This window comes from Rattus norvegicus, chromosome 16, assembly GCF_021556685.1.
Source record: "Rattus norvegicus strain SHRSP/BbbUtx chromosome 16, alternate assembly SHRSP_T2T, whole genome shotgun sequence".
Taxonomy (NCBI): domain Eukaryota; kingdom Metazoa; phylum Chordata; class Mammalia; order Rodentia; family Muridae; genus Rattus; species Rattus norvegicus.
Window position 1 is genome coordinate 87,005,515 of NC_141549.1, and position 18,492 is coordinate 87,024,006.

At 45.8% G+C, this 18,492-nt stretch overlaps 1 protein-coding gene across 3 annotated transcripts in view; it reads right to left on the reverse strand.

Annotated features, from left to right (window-relative positions):
* Myo16 (myosin XVI) overlaps window positions 1–18,492 on the reverse strand; it is a 479,886-nt gene that overhangs the window by 20,566 nt on the left and 440,828 nt on the right. For all 3 annotated transcript variants that reach the window (XM_087587464.1, XM_087587462.1, NM_138893.2), the window contains one exon: window positions 7,582–7,673. In XM_087587464.1, coding sequence (XP_087443590.1) covers window positions 7,582–7,673 — 92 coding nt within the window. The remainder of the gene's footprint in view (window positions 1–7,581; window positions 7,674–18,492) is intronic.

Sequence of the window (18,492 nt, forward strand, 5' to 3'; positions counted from 1 at the left end):
GGTCTGGGCTGTGTTGTGTTTTTCATACCAAGTCGTTCATACCAGGTTGGACGTGACCTCAGGAATTTCGTGGCTATACACTTAGACTTACTAGATACTTACTGAGTATTTACTAAATACTTAGACTTACTAGATACTTACTGAGTATTTACTAAATACTTAGACTTACTAGATACTTACTGAGTACTTACTAAATACTTAGACTTACTAGATACTTACTGAGTATTTACTAAATACTTAGACTTACTAGATACTTACTGAGTATTTACTAAATACTTAGACTTACTAGATACTTACTGAGTATTTACTAAATACTTAGACTTACTAGATACTTACTGAGTATTTACTAAATACTTAGACTTACTAGATACTTACTGAGTATTTACTAAATACTTAGATTTACTAGATTTGAGAAGAAGCTGAAGCCGAGCAGACCAGCTCACACCTAAAATGTGGTACTTTCTGGCCACCGAATGCTACCATCTCCCCGCATGTTTGGTGAACTGAGGGCAAACATACCCAGACAATAGCAGCAGCTGTGAGCATCTGGAGGAAAGAGGCGAGGACCAGTGGAATTGTTTCACCGTGACATCCCCGTGGCCAGGTAGTGAGACTGACCTTAGGGTAGTGAGAATGTGTCCTGGGACCCTTCCTGTCTCCTTCAGTTTATGTCCCCTGAGGCTGCTGAGGTTGGGAGAGCTAAAAGCCACACTGGGCTGGTAAGTGCAAGGGTGTGGTTGCCTTCACTAGGTCCATGGGTCAGAGCAAAGATCTCAACTCTAATGCTTCCTCTTTGAACCTACAGTGGACACTCAGGCTGATAAATCAAAAAGACAGTGACATATCAAAACGAGACAAAATACTGCAGCCACATCAATCCATCCATCAGTCAATCAAACCAGACAAAAACAGTTGCAGAATATCTGTAGGAGTGATGTATTTATTTACACTGAGAGCATGCACAGTGTCAGCTGCTTTTTTACTGGGTACCGTATGATTTATGGATGTACTTGGAGAGGTGCAATTGCAGATGAGGCTCTGCTGGCCTCACAGTGACGAGTCACTTCTGGTCCGGCGGGAGGGATGGGATCAAGAACTCCACTGTTGATTATTTCCCTAAATAACATAGCTCGAACGAACGCTAATGCAACAAGATTTATCAAAGTGGCGTGTTTTAAAATACAACAAGTTCATAATATACCGTAATGAAAAAAATTAAAGCACTCATGCAAAACTGGCCGAAAGGAGCCGGGTTCACTCTGCAGGTCCCACACGGTAACTCACAACTCTGTAACTGCAGTGCAGACGTTCACATATGTGGGCGAAACACCGGTGCACATAAAACATTAACAAAATAAAACCTGTTGTAAGAAATCATAAATATGGGACTGAGGATATAGTCAGTGGGTAAAGCACTTGCTGTGTCTGAGTTCACATCCCTGACAGCCCAGTAAGAACCTGGCATGGCTGTGTATGTCTGTAAGTTCACGACTGACAGATGAAGACAAGTGGGTTCTGGGGACTTGCTGGCATCCGATCCAGGCAAAACAACTCTAGGTTCAGAGAGAGACCCTTACTAAGACAAACAAACAAACAACAACAACAACAGCAACAACAAAAATGCAGACATTTATATGGGAAGACACCAATGTAATTCTGGCCTCTCTATACACATATCTAGATAGGTGCTCCTGCGTGCACACTCATACATACCCATATCCCAATACACAACATACACATACACCACACACTCACCACACACACACACCATACACAGGCAACACACACACACACACGCACAACACACACATACACACACACAACACACACAACACACACATATACAACACACACATACACACACACAACACACACATATACAACACACACATACACACACCACACACACACCACACACACACACACCACACCACACACACCACATACACACACACCATATACACAACACACACACACAACACACACACACAAAACACATACACAACACACACATGCACACCACACACACACACCACACACACACACCACACACACACCACATACACACACAACACACACACACAAGACACACACAAAACACACACACAACACACACTCACGCACAACACACACACAACACACACAAAACACACACACAACACACACAAAACACACACAGAACACACACAACACACACACAGACACACAGACACACACACACACACACACACACACACACACACACTGATTTCTTTCAAATTCCAACTAGATATTAGGGCTTTTGGATTCAATCAACTCTCCCATGAAATACAGAGTCCAGAGGCAGAAGTTTCCTATCAGTTCGCTCTAATACACCAGGCATCACACAGATCACCAAGTCACACCTACCATCCTTAAATAGTCTAAAAACATTAGTCTATACTTGCATGCTAACAGTTCTGCAAGTTTTATTTAGTTGTGTTTTCTCTCCTTTGAGTTCAATATTTTAATGAATGTCTGTAATCATGTCTGCTAGGATTGACACACTAACACCCACGTGTTCTCAGTGTTGTCACTACTCCTTATCTGCGTGTGTGGCTACCCTCTTATTCTCATCAAGGAAAGGATGGTCAGGGTGAAGCTGTACAGACATACGTATATGTGTATATATAGACCATATGGTAGTCTGGACTGATTGGCGTGGCTGTATGTATATATAGGCCTCATATAGACAGATCTGTTTTCCTTTTCTCATCCTTGTAACATTTTTACAACTGAAGTCATCTCATTGGTAACCTTAAATATAAAATGCCATGCCTACTATCACATTTAGGTCACACAGGGAGAGCAACACAGAAATACAAAACACAGGTGTACTTTTTGTTTTTTTCTTCTTCAAATTTCTCCTTATCTAAGCAGGGCATGGCCTGCCCCCTGAGGAAGGCCCTGCCATTTCACTCTTACCATCAAAGTAATTTACTGCCTTCATTTCTCACACACAACGTGTACGTCATGAGTGTGGAATACTGATTCCCTGAGAGCTGGGGTGTGGGAAGGCCTTTCCTGGCCTATGTATCCCTCCGTCTTTGCAGCTCAGATAAATAAATGTATCTTTCTGACAGATGGACAGACAGATGATGATAAGAAGACTGGTGGTAAAAGAGACATAGAGGGTGGACAGACAGAGGAAGAGATGATGAAGACGGACAGCTCTTTTGTAAGAATTATCGAGTTTCTTATCTATGCCATGGGCTTTAGAGGCACCCTGATGTTTTAACCAAACATATCCACATATCTTTATTTCACCTGACACTCTGTTTCAACTCCGTGCTAGAATAATTTTCAGCAGTCCATACCACACATATAATGAATACAGAAAGCAAACACTGAATTTATTTAGTGCCTGCTATTCTTAATTTTGTTGATGTATGGCATTACAAAGGAGTTTCTTTGATGGTTCAGTAAAACAAACCACGTAACAATTTGCTCCTTAGGCCTGGTCGATTTTCTATTGATCCCGGTCTGGTATTCCACCAGCGGCTGTGTCAGGGGTGGTGGACGAAGTATTTGTGAAAGTCGTGGAAGCCGGCCTGCGATGCATTTATCAAAGGCCATCAATGATCTCTTATGACGGGGGCATGGTCAATGCTCGTAGTGACTTCGTGCATTCTTTGAGATGCTAAAGAAAGGTTTCGTAAAGTTTGGCCAGATGCATAAGAGTCCACCACGAGAACAAAAGGCAAGAAAGCACACGGTGTAACTGCGGAGGGGAGGCTGGAGGCAGGCAGGGCGAAAGGCTGCCGGGGAGAGGGCCCTGCAAAGGGACCGTGCGAATCCCAGTAAGACGTGCTGGGAGGAACAAGAGGAACACGTCCTCTAGCAGTGTGCAGTGTGGACACTATCAGTGTGCAGGGTGGGGACAGTGCTCACAGCAGGGTGCACAGCAGAGCACTGGGGACATTTGTTCCTGCTGCTACCACCCTCTCCACACACCTCCATGCTGTCCTCTGTATCTGCTGGCTTCTGACAGGATCTAGCCATCTGGTTCAGCAATGGGCAAGCTGGCAGTGAGGAGCAGGATCCTTAGGGGGAGGAGGGGCAACAGGAGTGGGAGGAGGGAGGAGTGAGAGGGAGGAAGGGAAAGGGAACGGTGCTGGGCAGAGCTGCCAGTACTGAACACATTGCTGAGTCTTTCTCCAGAGCTTTGACATCTAAGAGACTGAATCATGTCAAGTGGCATAGACATTAAGGAGAAAAATTCAAATCTCATAAGATGGACATCGATAAATAAATGTCCTATTGTTCCTGCAAACGCTCTCTAAATCCCAAGTAAGTCCTCAACGCCTCTCCGGACCTAAAAGGTCTCTTCTACCTTTGCATCTACAGGATCCTTTAAGAACCACTGTGTGGGATTCTGGTATGATTTACTGCTGCTGCTGTTCATGCCCAGGACCACGAGAATGTTCTTCTGTGGCTCACGACGGTGCACACACCGGCACGCCACCGGACACGCCAACAGGCGAGGCCTCGGCAGGACTGCAAATGTCTGCAGCCCCAGTTTCTGTGATCTTGGACTATTTTAAATGAGAGTTAGCTTTCATGGTTTGGACGTAAAGGCACTGGCGTTTGCAAGTTAATAGAAGCCTACAGTGAAATATAATGTATTCTTTATCCCGAGGAAAAAGTGCTATCAGTGGAGGCTCTGATTTGGGCAGACACTATTGTGAGTTCACAGTAGGAGCAGGTATGGGTCTGGGGAGATGGTTCAGTGGATGAAGCATTTGCCTGGCAAGTGAAAAACAAGGATCTGAGTTCAAATCCCCTAGAACCACAAGAAAGCACTGGGCACAGTGGCGCTTATAATGAGAACCCTGAAGAGGCAGAGACAGGCTCGCTGGCTGGCCTAGCACCGAGGTGGATGGCACCTAAGGATTGACAGCTTTAAGGCTATTCTCTGACCCCCACACTCTTGTGCGAGTGCGTGAATGTATGCTTTCCACCAATGCATAGGATTCAATACTCGGCACCAGACAGAGTAAACATGGAGACGTTGTATGACTGGTGTGGAGAGGATGCGTTTGGAAAGAAATAGGCTTTATGGCTACTAAGAGCGACGTCAGTGTCAGTCAGATATATTTGCCGGCATGAGGAATGAGCTCTGGGCTTCATCCGTGGGTTATCATTTGGGAAAACAGGAGGTCAGGAAATCTGAGGGAGAGGGCTGGACAGGTGGGCAGCAGACTTCTATGGTCCCTCTTCTGCCTCCCAGAAGTCCTCGAAAGGGGCTGTGCTTTTCATCCCTTGTTGCTAAGGCTGATCATAACTTAATGCCCCTACATGTGCTTGTCTTGCTGTGAAAGCAGAGAAAGGAGAGAGCCAATGTCTTCCTTTGATTCATCACAGTAGCTGAGGGATGGTGTGGAGAGACCAGCACCTAACAAACGAGACCGTGAGTGTCCACTGTGGTCTTCCACATACGTGCAAGCACACAGAGAAGGACGCAGGCCCCGGCTCCCCTCTCAGCAATTTACATTTCACTCCGTAGAAGCAGGCTATGCCAGTTTTAACGTGACGGCGAACTCGGCGAACTTGCCCTCTGACCCTTGCCGAATAACCAACTCTCTGTCTCCTTTGGGACATATTTTATTTTTATTAAACGGGTGCCATTGAAGCCCCTGGTGACACTGATTCCAAAGCACCGACTAAAATTCATTTGTGGGTTCCCTTTAATCCCACTGCTGTTCTGCGCTGGTTTTATGCAACTCCTGTGGAAATGTTCTGGCAGAGAACCTAAAAGGCGACGTGCCCGAGTGTGTCTGTACTTCCTCCATAAATGTCAGAGAGGAGATAAATCCTGGGGACATGTGGCAGTTAAACCACGGGGTCCCATAACTCACAGCTTCTCAGCAGTAAGGGATCTGCTGCTACATTTGAGTGCCTCCAGTCAGCAGGACAGCGAAAGAGCATCCATTTCCACGTTTGTGTGTGTGTGTGTGGGGGGGGGGCAGGGTGAAGTGACTGGGGACTTCTTCCAGGGGAAGGGTTCACATTTGAAATCAGGAGGTAGGAACAATTCCCCAAACCTTTCCCAAGGTCCCCCTCTTTTAGCTAAACCCGTGAATGCACAGGAAGATCCAGAGGCTGCACTTCAGGAACCCGCTGCCGACCTGTTCCCCTGCTTGGGAAACCCAGGGTAGGCAGGTTCTCACTGTGTGGTACAGAGGAGTCAACCCCGACACAGGCAGCCCCTGTTCAGGGCAGAGAGGTGCCCTGGGAGTTAGCACATGCTGGGCATCTGTAATGCTTGCAGAGAAAAGCACATGCACCTCTCAGGAGCACAGGCAAGATTAAGACGATTTATTATCCCGGCCCATCAGCGTTTTCTTCCCATTGCCGCATCTATAGATCAGCACAGGCGATTTCCGCAGATTGCCTACTGTAGAGATTTATTTTTAAGATTAAAATTATTGATTTTTTTTTCACGCTACCTCATCGGCGTTACTTAGGAAAAAAAATCTCGGCTCATAATGTGGCTGTGCCTACACGGCGTCAAACGTGTCACTGGAAGCTAGCCTTACTGCCACAAGATGGCTTCATCCTGGATTCCTCTGCGTTCTAAAACCACAGGGGCATCGTTTTCTCCCTAATAATCTTTATTTTGAGGTAATATCTAAGGTAAAACGGCAAGCATGAACATATAGTCCTGACAAGCACACAAGGTTTTAAATTTAACCATGTCCTCACAGTAGACGGTACCGTGCATGTACTTGTGTGTGTTTGTGTGTGTGCTTACGAATATATGCATGTATGTGCAAAGGTGTGCAAAGGTACATGCGTGTGCAGGTGCATGTTTGTGTGCATGCATGTAGAGGGTAGAGGTCATCCTTCAGTGCTGTTCCTCAGGGGGTGCTGAATTCATTTTTTGAGACAAGAGTCGCACACTGGCCTAGAACTCACGGAGAAGGCTAAGCTGGCTAGCCGGCGAGTGACAGAGATCTTCCTCTCTCTGTCTCTCCTTCAGTGAAGTTCAAACATGCGTTACAGCATCTGCCTTTGCCCCTGGGTCCTAGAGCTCATGCTTACACAATTAACTGAGCCATCTTGGGAGCCCCAGATACAGTCTCTTAGGTGAAGCTGATTATGCAGAACCTGGAGCTTCTGAGGTTGAGCAGCACACAGGACCTCAGTGCATCCAGACGGTATTTCCTAGTCTGTGTTGCCGTAGCCTTGTGCTCTATCCCAAGTCAAGAGCAGAAACCACCGTCACTGTCAGAAGGTTTCATGCCATCACCACCCACGGCTAGCGATTTTAAAGAACCCCAGCAAAATGATGTCTATAATACTCTACTAAAAAAATGCTTGCTTTTAGCTGTTCTTGGGGCATTGTTCTTTTACCAAAACAAGCAGGAAATTGCAGCCATCTGAGATGGAGAGAGAGAGAGAAAGAGGGAGAGAGAGGTTCAGACAAAGGACCACAGATAGCAGTGAGAACAACCTGAGCTCTGGGTCCAGGAAGGAGACCCATCAGCATGACTCAGGGCTGTCTGCCTTGGTTTAACTACACTCATTGCTGTGTGGAGGAGGAGGACAGGGTGTCCTTACCTGGGTGGTGTGGCTCTCCCGATGTCTCTGAAATGATGAAGTCCCCATGCCACTCAGACACAGCCTTGAGCACCCATCGTCCTCAGCTAAACCTGTAGAGGTCAACACACAGAGCTGTGGTGAGTTTGCATCTTCTTGAGGAAAGAAAAAAAAAAGCCCTTCATGCTTAGATATTCATCAGACACTATCCTACCCCATACACTAAACCATTAGACCATAGCAGATATTCACTGAGTATTAAATGTTGCAGCTAGATGGGAATACCCTAGGCCACTGTAGTTTAAGTGAGCAAAAGAGGAGAGATACTGCAAGAGAGAAAACAACTGCAAACAGGTCAGAGCAGCGCAGAAGTGACTGGAGGGAGGGGCTCTTTCCTACAGCGTAGAAAGCACTTCTAGGAAGAAAGAAGCAGATGACCGGTGCCACTTCCCAACTGGATGGTGATGAACATTGGTATTTATTTCATCTGCAGAGTAGCATCCGGAAAAGCAGGGACTGAAGAGATGTGAGACCTGGTTGCACCTGGGCGCCATGGAAACCGGGGCTGATGCTGGGTGGCTAGGAAGGTAAAACTGACCAATTACAACCTTCCAGTTCTTAGGCAAGGGCCAAGGTGACCTTTCAGGAAAAGCACACAACCCTCCTGCAAAGGGCACAGACATCCTATGGGGCAGCGGATGGTTTTCGTCATTATTCTGCACAGCAGAGGCCCGTTTCTGACCCTTGGTATTTGGCCTGTATAATGCTCTGTTCAAAGCCTGTTCTGTGCATCATGAACAGTAGCATCCCCGGTCTTTATGCACCGGACTCACCCTGACTCATGACAGTCAAAATGATTTTAGGCATTATTAAATGCACCTTGGGGACAGATCTGTTCCCCTACCATGATTGAGAGCCACCATGATGGAGGTGGCATGTATTGCCCCAAGTGACTTGATTAATAAACATGAGCGGATAAAAGGAGAAATAACTGCCCAATGGAATGAATTCAACCCAGAGAACTTTAAATACTGAAGCAATTACTCATCTCCTCTGGAAACATAATTAACCAGCACAGTTTAATTGATTAAACATATACATGATTCTTAAATTAAAAAATCATTAGGAAATCACTGTGCATTTTTCCAATTACAGGAGTGTGCCAGTTCCTCAGGGAGGTCTGTGTCCAATCAACATAAGGCAGGGTCAGTCTGCCTTCTTGGAAAATGCACACAGGCCTCCATGTGCAAAGGTCCTGTCAAAGCTTTCTGTAGCAATATCTTCCTATATGAAGCATTCCGTCCTGGAGAGAAACTCCTTAAGACCTAGAGAGTTGTAAAGAAAGACTAGTTGAGGCCCAGGAAGCCAACAACTCACTAGTTCTAGGAAGTCTCTGAAACTGATCAGATTCACAAGGCCATCCATCCAAGGTTATATAAGCAGTGAAGACTGCTGAGGGGAGGAGACCCTCTAATCTGTTAAACTTTGCAGTTTAAGCAGAGCTCTGTAGGGTTCCGGCTTTGATGGGGTGGGCTTTCAGAGGTTCAGATGTCTATGAGTTATACCTGCTCTTAGAAGTAACCCCAATAGACTCATTGGTTGCTAAAGCTGGATTTTGGTGGTATTACTTTAGTCTGTCATTGTTTCAGTTTTCTATCTGGGTTGAGAAGACATTTATTCCCATCTTGCCAGAAAGAGTGTTACAAACATATCAGGACAGGGATGATTGTGGGTGAGTAGTGCCCCACTACTGGGGTTGTCTGGTGGCAAAGAATGGGTCTCAAACATGAGCAAAGATGATCACCAGCAGAACAGGAAGAGGGTGTACTGGACACGGGTAGTGGTATAATACCATCAAACAATCATGTGGCAGAATCAAGAGCTTAGACAGATGTATAGGACCCTATGGGTCAAAGTCAAAACACCATCTGTAGAAAGATTCCTGGTTAAAAGATGGGAAAGATGAGGGGTGGGGACAGGGGCACAAAGGGCCAAGTATAAGGTAGGACAAACGTGCAGTCTGTTTGACATCCTAGTCACTTCTGCTGCTACAATAAAATAACCAGCAGAAGCAACTTAAGAGATAGTGTTTGAGTTCTAGGGAGGTACAGTCCATCATGGTAGGAAAGTCATGGAGACAGGAGGAGGAAGCTCACTGGTCACACTGAGTTCTCACCTGGGAAACAGAGTAAACAGGAAGTGAAGCTGGGCTATGAAGCCCCAAAGCCTGCTGTTAGCAATCCACTTCCTCCAGGGAGGCTCCAACTCTGGACAGTTCCACAGCCTCCCCAAACCACACCACCAGCTGGGACCAAGTGTTTGAATGTGAGCTTATCCTTGGATGTTTCATGTTTCATGTCTCTCAGACAGGAGATAAAGTGCAGAGGAAGTGGATCCGTCTTTCGAAAATAACAATTTATAAATTAGAAGCTTGACTTTTGGAATCGAAAGGGGAAATCAGCTTAGCCACGTCACAGATCCAGGACCAAGGCAGCAGTGAAGCAGGCTTTCCAGAGAGTCAGTGGGTAAAATGAAGACACAGTTGTGAGCTTTCTCTGAACATGGTGCAGAAGCAGTGGAGAAGAAAGAAAGGCTCTAGTGATGAGGACCATTCAGCTTAATGGGCTGACGCTCAACTAGAAAAGACCAGAATAGACTCAGGGCTGGGGAGAAAGGCCTCCGTGAAGGGAGAAGCAAGGGGGCATACCTGGGAGACGGTTAAGGGACACTTGTAGGACATTTGCTGACATGCCCCTGAGGACAGCCAGTTCAGAGGGGTGGATGCCTCAGGAAAAATGGGTCAGAGTGGTTGGCCCGAATGGACGCAGACAAGCACCCAGCAGAGAATGTGGGGTTTGTGCATGAAAGAGGCTCAGCTGTGAGCATATTCAGTGGCTCTATGAGGCAGACAGCAAGGAGCAATCTCATACTGTTTTTGACATAGCCACATGGGAAGTATGGGCCACGAAAGGCAGGTGTGGCTGGCTGGGCTCTGAGGGAAGCAGGTGCTCACCATGAAGAAAGCCTCCTGACAGGGGAGCCTGGGAAGGAAATCACAGTGACATGAACGGGGAACTGCGAGCCCAGCCGAGAGCACCAACAAGATAGACCAAGATGCCCGAGGTTGGACAAGGGACAGCCCATCAAATACCAAGTCCTTCTCGGAGAACCAGAGAATATACAGGAAGGCGAAGGCCAGGCAGATATGAGAGGGTTTTAAGAGCATTTTGTGGGGATGTGACAGTGTTTTGCAGACAATTGATGGCACTCAAGACTTGTAAGAAGTTTCTAATTTTACAACTTTCATGAAAGTCCTGGGTGAAAGAAAAGGTGTTCCCATCTGCTAAGAAGATGATGGGCCTGGGGTGTGGCAGGGTTCAACTGAGAGGGACAGAGGGTACAAACCAGGGCAGGTGTATTTGTAGAGGTAGGGGTTGGTGGGACAGAGATGGACTAAACAGGGAGCTTTACAGCAGAGGGGCCTCCTCTGAGTGAGGGTAGGTAAGAAAGAGCCCCACAGGAGACACTTGGGACAGGGAAGATCTTTGTAGGTTGTGGCAAGCAGTGGGGGAATTTCATTTCTGCTAGAATCTCGCAAGACAGGAGGCAATGGTGCTAAGGGGTAGCTAGGAACCCTGGCATGCAAAGGAGGTTAGGGAAGATCCCACATGTTTGTATGCATGTGTATGTGGGTGTGTGGGTGTGTGTGTGTGTGTATCAACAAAATAATGTCTTATTGATTATTTGAGAATTTTGTATAACATGTTTTGATCATATTCTCCCTTCTTCTCCCAACTTTTCTCGGATTCAGCCTCACCCCTGCCCGCCCCGTTTCACTGACTTCATGTGTGGTGTGTGTTCATTCTTTCCCTCCCCCCTCTCTCTCTGTCTCTGTCTCTTTCTCCCTCTCTCCTTCTCTCTCCCCCTGCCCTTCTCCTCCGCTACTCCCCTTTCCCCTCCCCACTTCTCTCATGGTCCATATAAAAAAGGAATCAAACTGTTAGATAAAACCAACTACCCTTTCCCAGCCTCTGCTTGGGATGGAACTTTATGCCCACCTCTCCTCTGCATGCTGGGGTTTTGCCTGGCTGTGCCTGCTGTCCCAGTTACTGAGTGAAATTGCCCTACGACATCCAGAATATGCAGACTCCTTGAGGTCACCTATTGCCTCCAATATTAAGTCCTTATGTAGTAGTCTACACAGATCATAGGCCTCAGGGGGAGAACCTACTGTCATTATTCAGCTTAGAAAATGTTAAACAAAGAACACTGCCATTAGGACAAAACAGCAACCAACAGATTGGGAAAAGAGCTTTACCAATCTCACATCTGATAGAGGACTAATATCCAATGTATACAAAGAACTCAAGAAGTTAGACTTCAGAGAATCAAATAATCCTATTTAAAATGGGGTACAGAGCTAAACAATTCTCAACTGAGGAATATTGAATTGCCAACAAGCACCTTAAAGAAATGTTCAACATCCTTAGTCATCAGGGAAATGCAAATCAAAACAACCCCAAGATTCCACCTCACACCAGTCAGAATGGCTAAGATCAAAAACTCAGGTGACAGCAGATGCTGGTGAGGATGTGGAGAAAGAGAAACACTCCTCCATTGCTGGTGAGATTGCTAGCTGGCACAACCACTCTGGAAATCAGTCTGGAGGTTCATCAGAAAATTGAAAATAGTGCTACCTGAAGACCCAGCTATCCCACTCCTTGGCATATACCCAAAATATGCTCCAACATATAACAAAGACACATGCTCCACTATGTTCATAGCAGACTTATTTATAATAGCCAGAAGCTGGAAAGAACCCAGATGTCCCTCAACAGAGGAATGGGTACAGAAAATGTGGTACATCTACACAATGGAATATTACTCAGCTATTAAAAACAATGAGTTCATGAAATTCTTAGGTAAATGGATGGAACTAGAAAATATCCTGAGTGAGGTAACACATGATATGCCCTCACTGATATGTGGGTATTATCCCAAAAGCTCGGAATACGCAAGAAACAGTTCATAGACCATATGAATCTCAAGAAGGAGGAAGACCAAAATGTGGATGCTTCTTCTTAGAAGGGAGAACAAAATACGCACAGGAGGAAATACAGGGACAAAGAGTAGATCAGGGACTGAAGAAAAGGCCATCCAGAGACTGCCCCACCTGGGGATCCATCCCATATGCAGCCACCAAACCCAGACACTATTGCTGATACCATGAAGTGCTTGCTGACAGGAGCCTGATATAGCTGTCTCCTAAGAGGCTCTGCCAGAGTCTTACTGATACAGATGAGGATGGTTGCAGCTAACCATCTGACTGAGCACAGGGACCCCAATGGAGGAGTTAGAGAAAGGACTGAAGGAGCTGAAGGGGTTTACAACCTTATAGGAAGAACAACAGTATCCACCAACCAGACCCTTCAGAGCTCCAGGGAATAAACCACCAATCAAAGTGTACACATGGAGAGACCCATGGCTCCTGCTGAATATGTAGCAGAGGATGGCATTGTCTGGCATCAATAGGTCCTGTGAAGGCTCATTTCCCCCCATGTAAGGGAATGCCAGGGTGTTGAGGTGGAAGAGGGTGGGTGGGAGTGGGAGCATCTTCACAGAAGTAGGGGCAGGGGGAAGGGGCGATGGGAGAGAGGGAAAGGGAATAATATTTGAAATAGAATACATAAAATGTCCAATAAAAAGGGAAAAAAGAAAACATTAAAACAACTCTTAAGGACACATTGGTTTATCCATAGATCATTGCTTGTCTGTCATGAGAGAAGGTTCTTCTTGAAGTAGATGTGAAGTAGTCACTATCACAGAGACCCACAACTGGACAAAGTTCAGAGACTACAGAATGCTCAGCTCTAATATCACATCCCTTCCTCCCAAGGTTTAGGGTTCATCATAGAAATAACACCCCCTTTAAGTAAATTATCTAAAAATGTTACCAGAGTCAGCAAACCATAGTGGGAAAAATAGATTAAAAGATCTAATTATGAACACTAAAATGAATATATTTAAACATCACAAACTAAAGCGAAAATGTAAGAACAACATAAAATAATGAAGTACATTAAATGAAAGTCTCAGAATCTTTAAGCATCCACACACAGAGAGAAAGGATCTACAACCAAGATTTAGGGGCAGAACAGGTGGTGGGAACGGACATAGAACATGCATAGCAAACTGAGAAGAAATGGTATCCATGACCAGTGCAATAAACACGCTAATTTTTTGTTAAACAGTCCAAGAAAACGCATGAGTGATACGGCAACTTAAAAGGTGGAGAAACCATTACAAGATCTTTGATTTGTAAAGAGAATTTGACTGGGAGCCTTATGTCCACCCTTGAACTCTGGGGCTGTGCACACTTTGGCCGTGTTCAATCTGTTTCTACTCGCTTTGCACCAGTCAGGGTGTGCACTTGGGTGTGTGTAGGTCTCTCCAGGTTATTTATAGGGTTGCAGCCTGCACGGTCTAGGGAATTCAATTCACAGCCATGCTCCTTGACTATTTCACTTATGAAATAGTCCATGGCTTCTCCATGCAAACTTAGAAAAGCTCCAAGGTTTTGTGAATAGGTACTGATGACTGAGTGAATGGAGGTACTGTTGACTGAGTAAGTGGGTACTGCTGACTGAGTGAATAGGTACTCCTGACTGAGTGAATGGGTTGCTAACTGAGTGTGGGTACTGTTGACTGAGTGAATGGGTACTACTGACTGAATGAGTGGGTTGCTAACTGAGTGGGCACTGCTGACTGAGTCAGTGGGTACTGTTGACTGAGTGAATGGGCACTGCTGACTGAGTGAATGGGTTGCTAACTAAGTGGGTACTGTTGACTGAGTGAATGAGTACTACTGACTGAATGAGTGGGTTGCCAACTGAGTAGGTACTGTTGACTGAGTGAATGGACACTGTTGACTGAGTGAATGGGCACTGTTGACTGAGTGAATGGGCACTGCTGACTGAGTGAGTGGGTACTGTTGACTAAGTGAATGGGTACTACTGACTGAATGAGTGGGTTGCTAACTGAGTGGGTACTGTTGACTGAGTGAGTGGGTACTGTTGGGTACTACTGACTGAGTGAATGGGTTGCTAACTGAGTGTGGGTACTGTTGACTGAGTGACTGGGTTGCTAACTAAGTGGGTACTGTTGACTGAATGAATGGGTACTACTGACTGAATGAGTGGGTTGCTAACTGAGTGGGTACTGTTGACTGAGTGAATGAGCACTGTTGGGTACTACTGATTGAGTGAATGGGTTGCTAACTGAGTGTGGGTACTGTTGACTGAGTGAATGGGTACTACTGACTGGATGAATGGGTTGCTAACTGAGTGGGTACTGTTGACTGAGTGAATGGGCACTGCTGAATGAGTGAGTGGGTACTGTTGACTGAGTGAATAGGCACTGTAGTCTGCATGCTGCCTGGGCTAGCGTTGCCCTATTAGGTTCCCCACAGAAGTTCTGACAGAGCCTTTTGCATCACTTGTTTTTCAGGTTGAGAAGTGAAAGGCTAAGGGCCATGCCCGTGTTTGAGGTGCTTTTACGTCAGATACGGGTTTTTGAAAACTGGCAGGGTGGTGCCTTAAGCCCCAGGAAGGATGGTGAAGCACAATCCCAGCCAACCGTGTTTCAATCCTCGGTTCCCAACACCGGTGAGAACATTTAACTAAACAACGTCCAAATCAGAGATGATTCAGTGTGATTTCAAAATGCCTCTCTTCAGAAGGAGTGCAGCAGGGCTTGGCAGACAAGGCGGGAGCTCTGCTCCCTAGCAAAGGCCCCTCTGCCTTTCAGCGCATACAACTGCAATGCTCTTCCATTTGTGAAGCGGAGGCTTGCTGGCTTCACTCTGGCCCTTGGGGCTAGAATCAGACAACAGTGTGAGTGCCAAGGAATCTGGACAGTTTCAGAAACTGAGTTGGAGAATGCGCACTGACACATATTGGATGGAAACCTACTCCGAGGTGCATGTTCTTGGGGAGTGTGTGACGGAAGCCGTACTCTACTAACCCTGGGACTGTATGACATGGTTCTGATGTCCCCCGGCTCCAGACGAAGGGAACAATGCTGAGATCAGCAATCCTTCCCCTCATCCAGCCTCTCCTGGCACAGTTAGCCCAGACTATACACAGGGAGTGAGTAGAACGCAGGGAAACAGAAGAGAGAGAGATGTAAACTCAAATGTAACGACTCCATCTTTAATTGCTGTTTTTTTTCCTGATGCTCAGCGATAAAATGCACACCCATCGAGCAGCAGGAAAGAAAATCACACCGATGATAAAACCTCCTAGATCTAGCTTTTATATCTCTGCAGAATAAACATCTTTATATTTACAATATTTTTGGTTGGTGTAGCTGAAGCGATCTAAGACCAAAGGCAGCTCTCGAATGTAATGATAAATAAACCACAAGTCCAGGGAATAATTAAGTACCAAAAAAAAAAAAAAAAGTCTCCAAGCCTGTGTTCACATCAGCAAAAGGATGGCAATTAAAGTAAGTGATCGCTATAATTAGCCACACATAACTGTATTTCAGCAAATGAGCAAACATAATTATTTCTGGGAAACAAAGGTAGCTCGCAGATCCTGGCACTCCAAAGAAATCATTTCCTAGAAAATAGTGCTATTTTTGCCTCGTCCAGAACTTTAAATTATTTTAAGTATTTACTTGCTCCTGGTGCTTTCTTTAGAATGGACATCGACTGTTCCCTGGGCGTGGGCATGATAAATCCATACCAAAATCGATCCCCAGGGGCTGGAGAGATGGCCCAGTGGTTAAGAACACTTGCTGCTCTTCCAGAGGACCTGAGTTCAGTCCCCAGACTCCATACTGAGAGGCTCACAACTTGTGAATAGGTTCTATTGACTGAACACTAACTTTAGGCTAGACCCATCTACTAGATTTCCTATAAGCATCCTGGCATACTCTTGTATCACACCTTTTTAATAGGAGAAAACTGGAAGGTGAAAGGTTAAGTATCTTTGTCCTATGGTTGGATATTATTGTGTTGGGTTTGGAGTTTGAAATAAAATGACATCTTATTCTCCTCTAGAGGTGCCGTGGTAATGAGCAGGTCACAGGCTGCATCCGTGGAAACTGCTCAGCTCTGTGACACAGAGGACTGGATTTTTCTAGCTGCCTACCTAGAGCTTACTGGCTCATTGGCAGTCAGCATTCTTTCTTCAATGGGCACATGCTTATTGAGGCTCCAGCACACAGGGTTGGGAACCACGTATTTTGATAGCTCTGGGAAAATATCTCAGACCAGGAAGTCATGGTGCTTGTAAAACTTCACCAGCTTCCACCAGTCAAATTGCCTTGAGACGTTTGAGAGTCAACTTTATTGGATCCACCTGTGACTACTTTCCAATTTGTTGCATTTACGTTTTGATGATGTTTTTAACATAATATAGATTAATTAAGTATTTGGCTGAAGAGAAGTTACCTTGCTTCCTCCTTCTCTAATGTATTTGATGTTTGATCTGCAGGACTGTAACTGCTGTAAAGTCAAGAACATGGGAGTTCCCTGGAGGCTCAGGTGCTCCCTGAGACAGGCTCTGTTTCTGGTGAGGGGACTCCGTTTTCTCTCTCCTGGGGGCTCCTTATTGGGACTTTTTAGAAGACCCTTAGCAGATCTGAAAATCCCTGTTTGTTGTATTAACTCTCAAAATTGGGGCGGGGGGAGTAACTTCTCACATAACAATAGATAATGAGATATCTGTTCACTTGTTGGAGAGTGCTAGATTTATTTTAAGCTTTATGGATTATGAATTAAATGAACAGAGCATCTGTCCTCAGTGTTTGCATTGACACTGCTCATGTCTGGGTTACATGGGAAGAGTTTGCTGGGCTCCATAACAAACATCACGCCTGATCCATGCCCGGATGCTTTCAATGGGAAGAGTTTGCTGCACTCCATAACAAACCAAGTTCGATCTGTGCCTGGATGCTTTTCCAGGAGCCGGGAAAGTAGCAAACATTTCTATATTTAATCACCTCCTCTTTCTCTAGAACTCAGAACCTTTCCCACTGAGCTGGGTATATACCCACGTCATTTCCTCCAATCCCATGTGGTTTTCTGTAGAGACTACCTGCCCACCTAAACAACATCTGATCAAATTCAACATCGCCTTGTATGGGCTTTGCTGGGCTGTGTGCTCTGTGTTCTGCTGGGCAGTCACCTTCCCATTCTGCAGAAATTTCTGCTCTTATCCACTTCCTCTAAGGCACCTATGTGTCTCTTCACTCTGTTTAAGTTCTTGTGAGCAAACTGTGATTGCCAGTTCTGTCTGGCTTTCCATCCGAGTTTTGTGCTCATAGGTCTAATAAGTCTTCATTGTGTGCTGTGTCTTGTATCTAAAAAAAAAAAATGGCTTGTGGTAATATTAAAGGGCCTGGTCTTTCATTGTCCTTGGGAACCAATTTGTGTTTTCTCCAGAGGCCTCAGGGATGTTACAGCTTCAGTCGGGTTTGGGGGTTCAGAGGAGCCTTAGCTGACCCCTGGTCCTGGTTCTGCTACAACTGATTCTGTGATGGGTACAACACAGCTCCACCCCTCTCTGGTCTTAGCGAATCTTGGACTTAGTCTGTTAGCAGGGAAGTGGGCTTTTCCAGTGTCCCCATGTCCCTGGGAGGAGAACCTAAGATTCAGGCTGCCTTGCTAGGCTAGCACGGCTGTCATGACTGCTCTTGGCCGTCAATGTGAATGGATGCGCATGGACTTGGGCGTGACAGCCCAGCTGGTTTCTAAGTGATAGGGTCGCCTGATAACCTAACAGCCAGTCTGTCCTCCGAAGCCCCTTGGTGTTTACTTCCCTCCACATTCTCGGCAGTGAGAAAACATTTAATTCGACAATGATGGGTTGAACATTCATGTTCTCCCCAGCACAAGGAGCACTGTCTACTGGTCCCTGTAGAGCG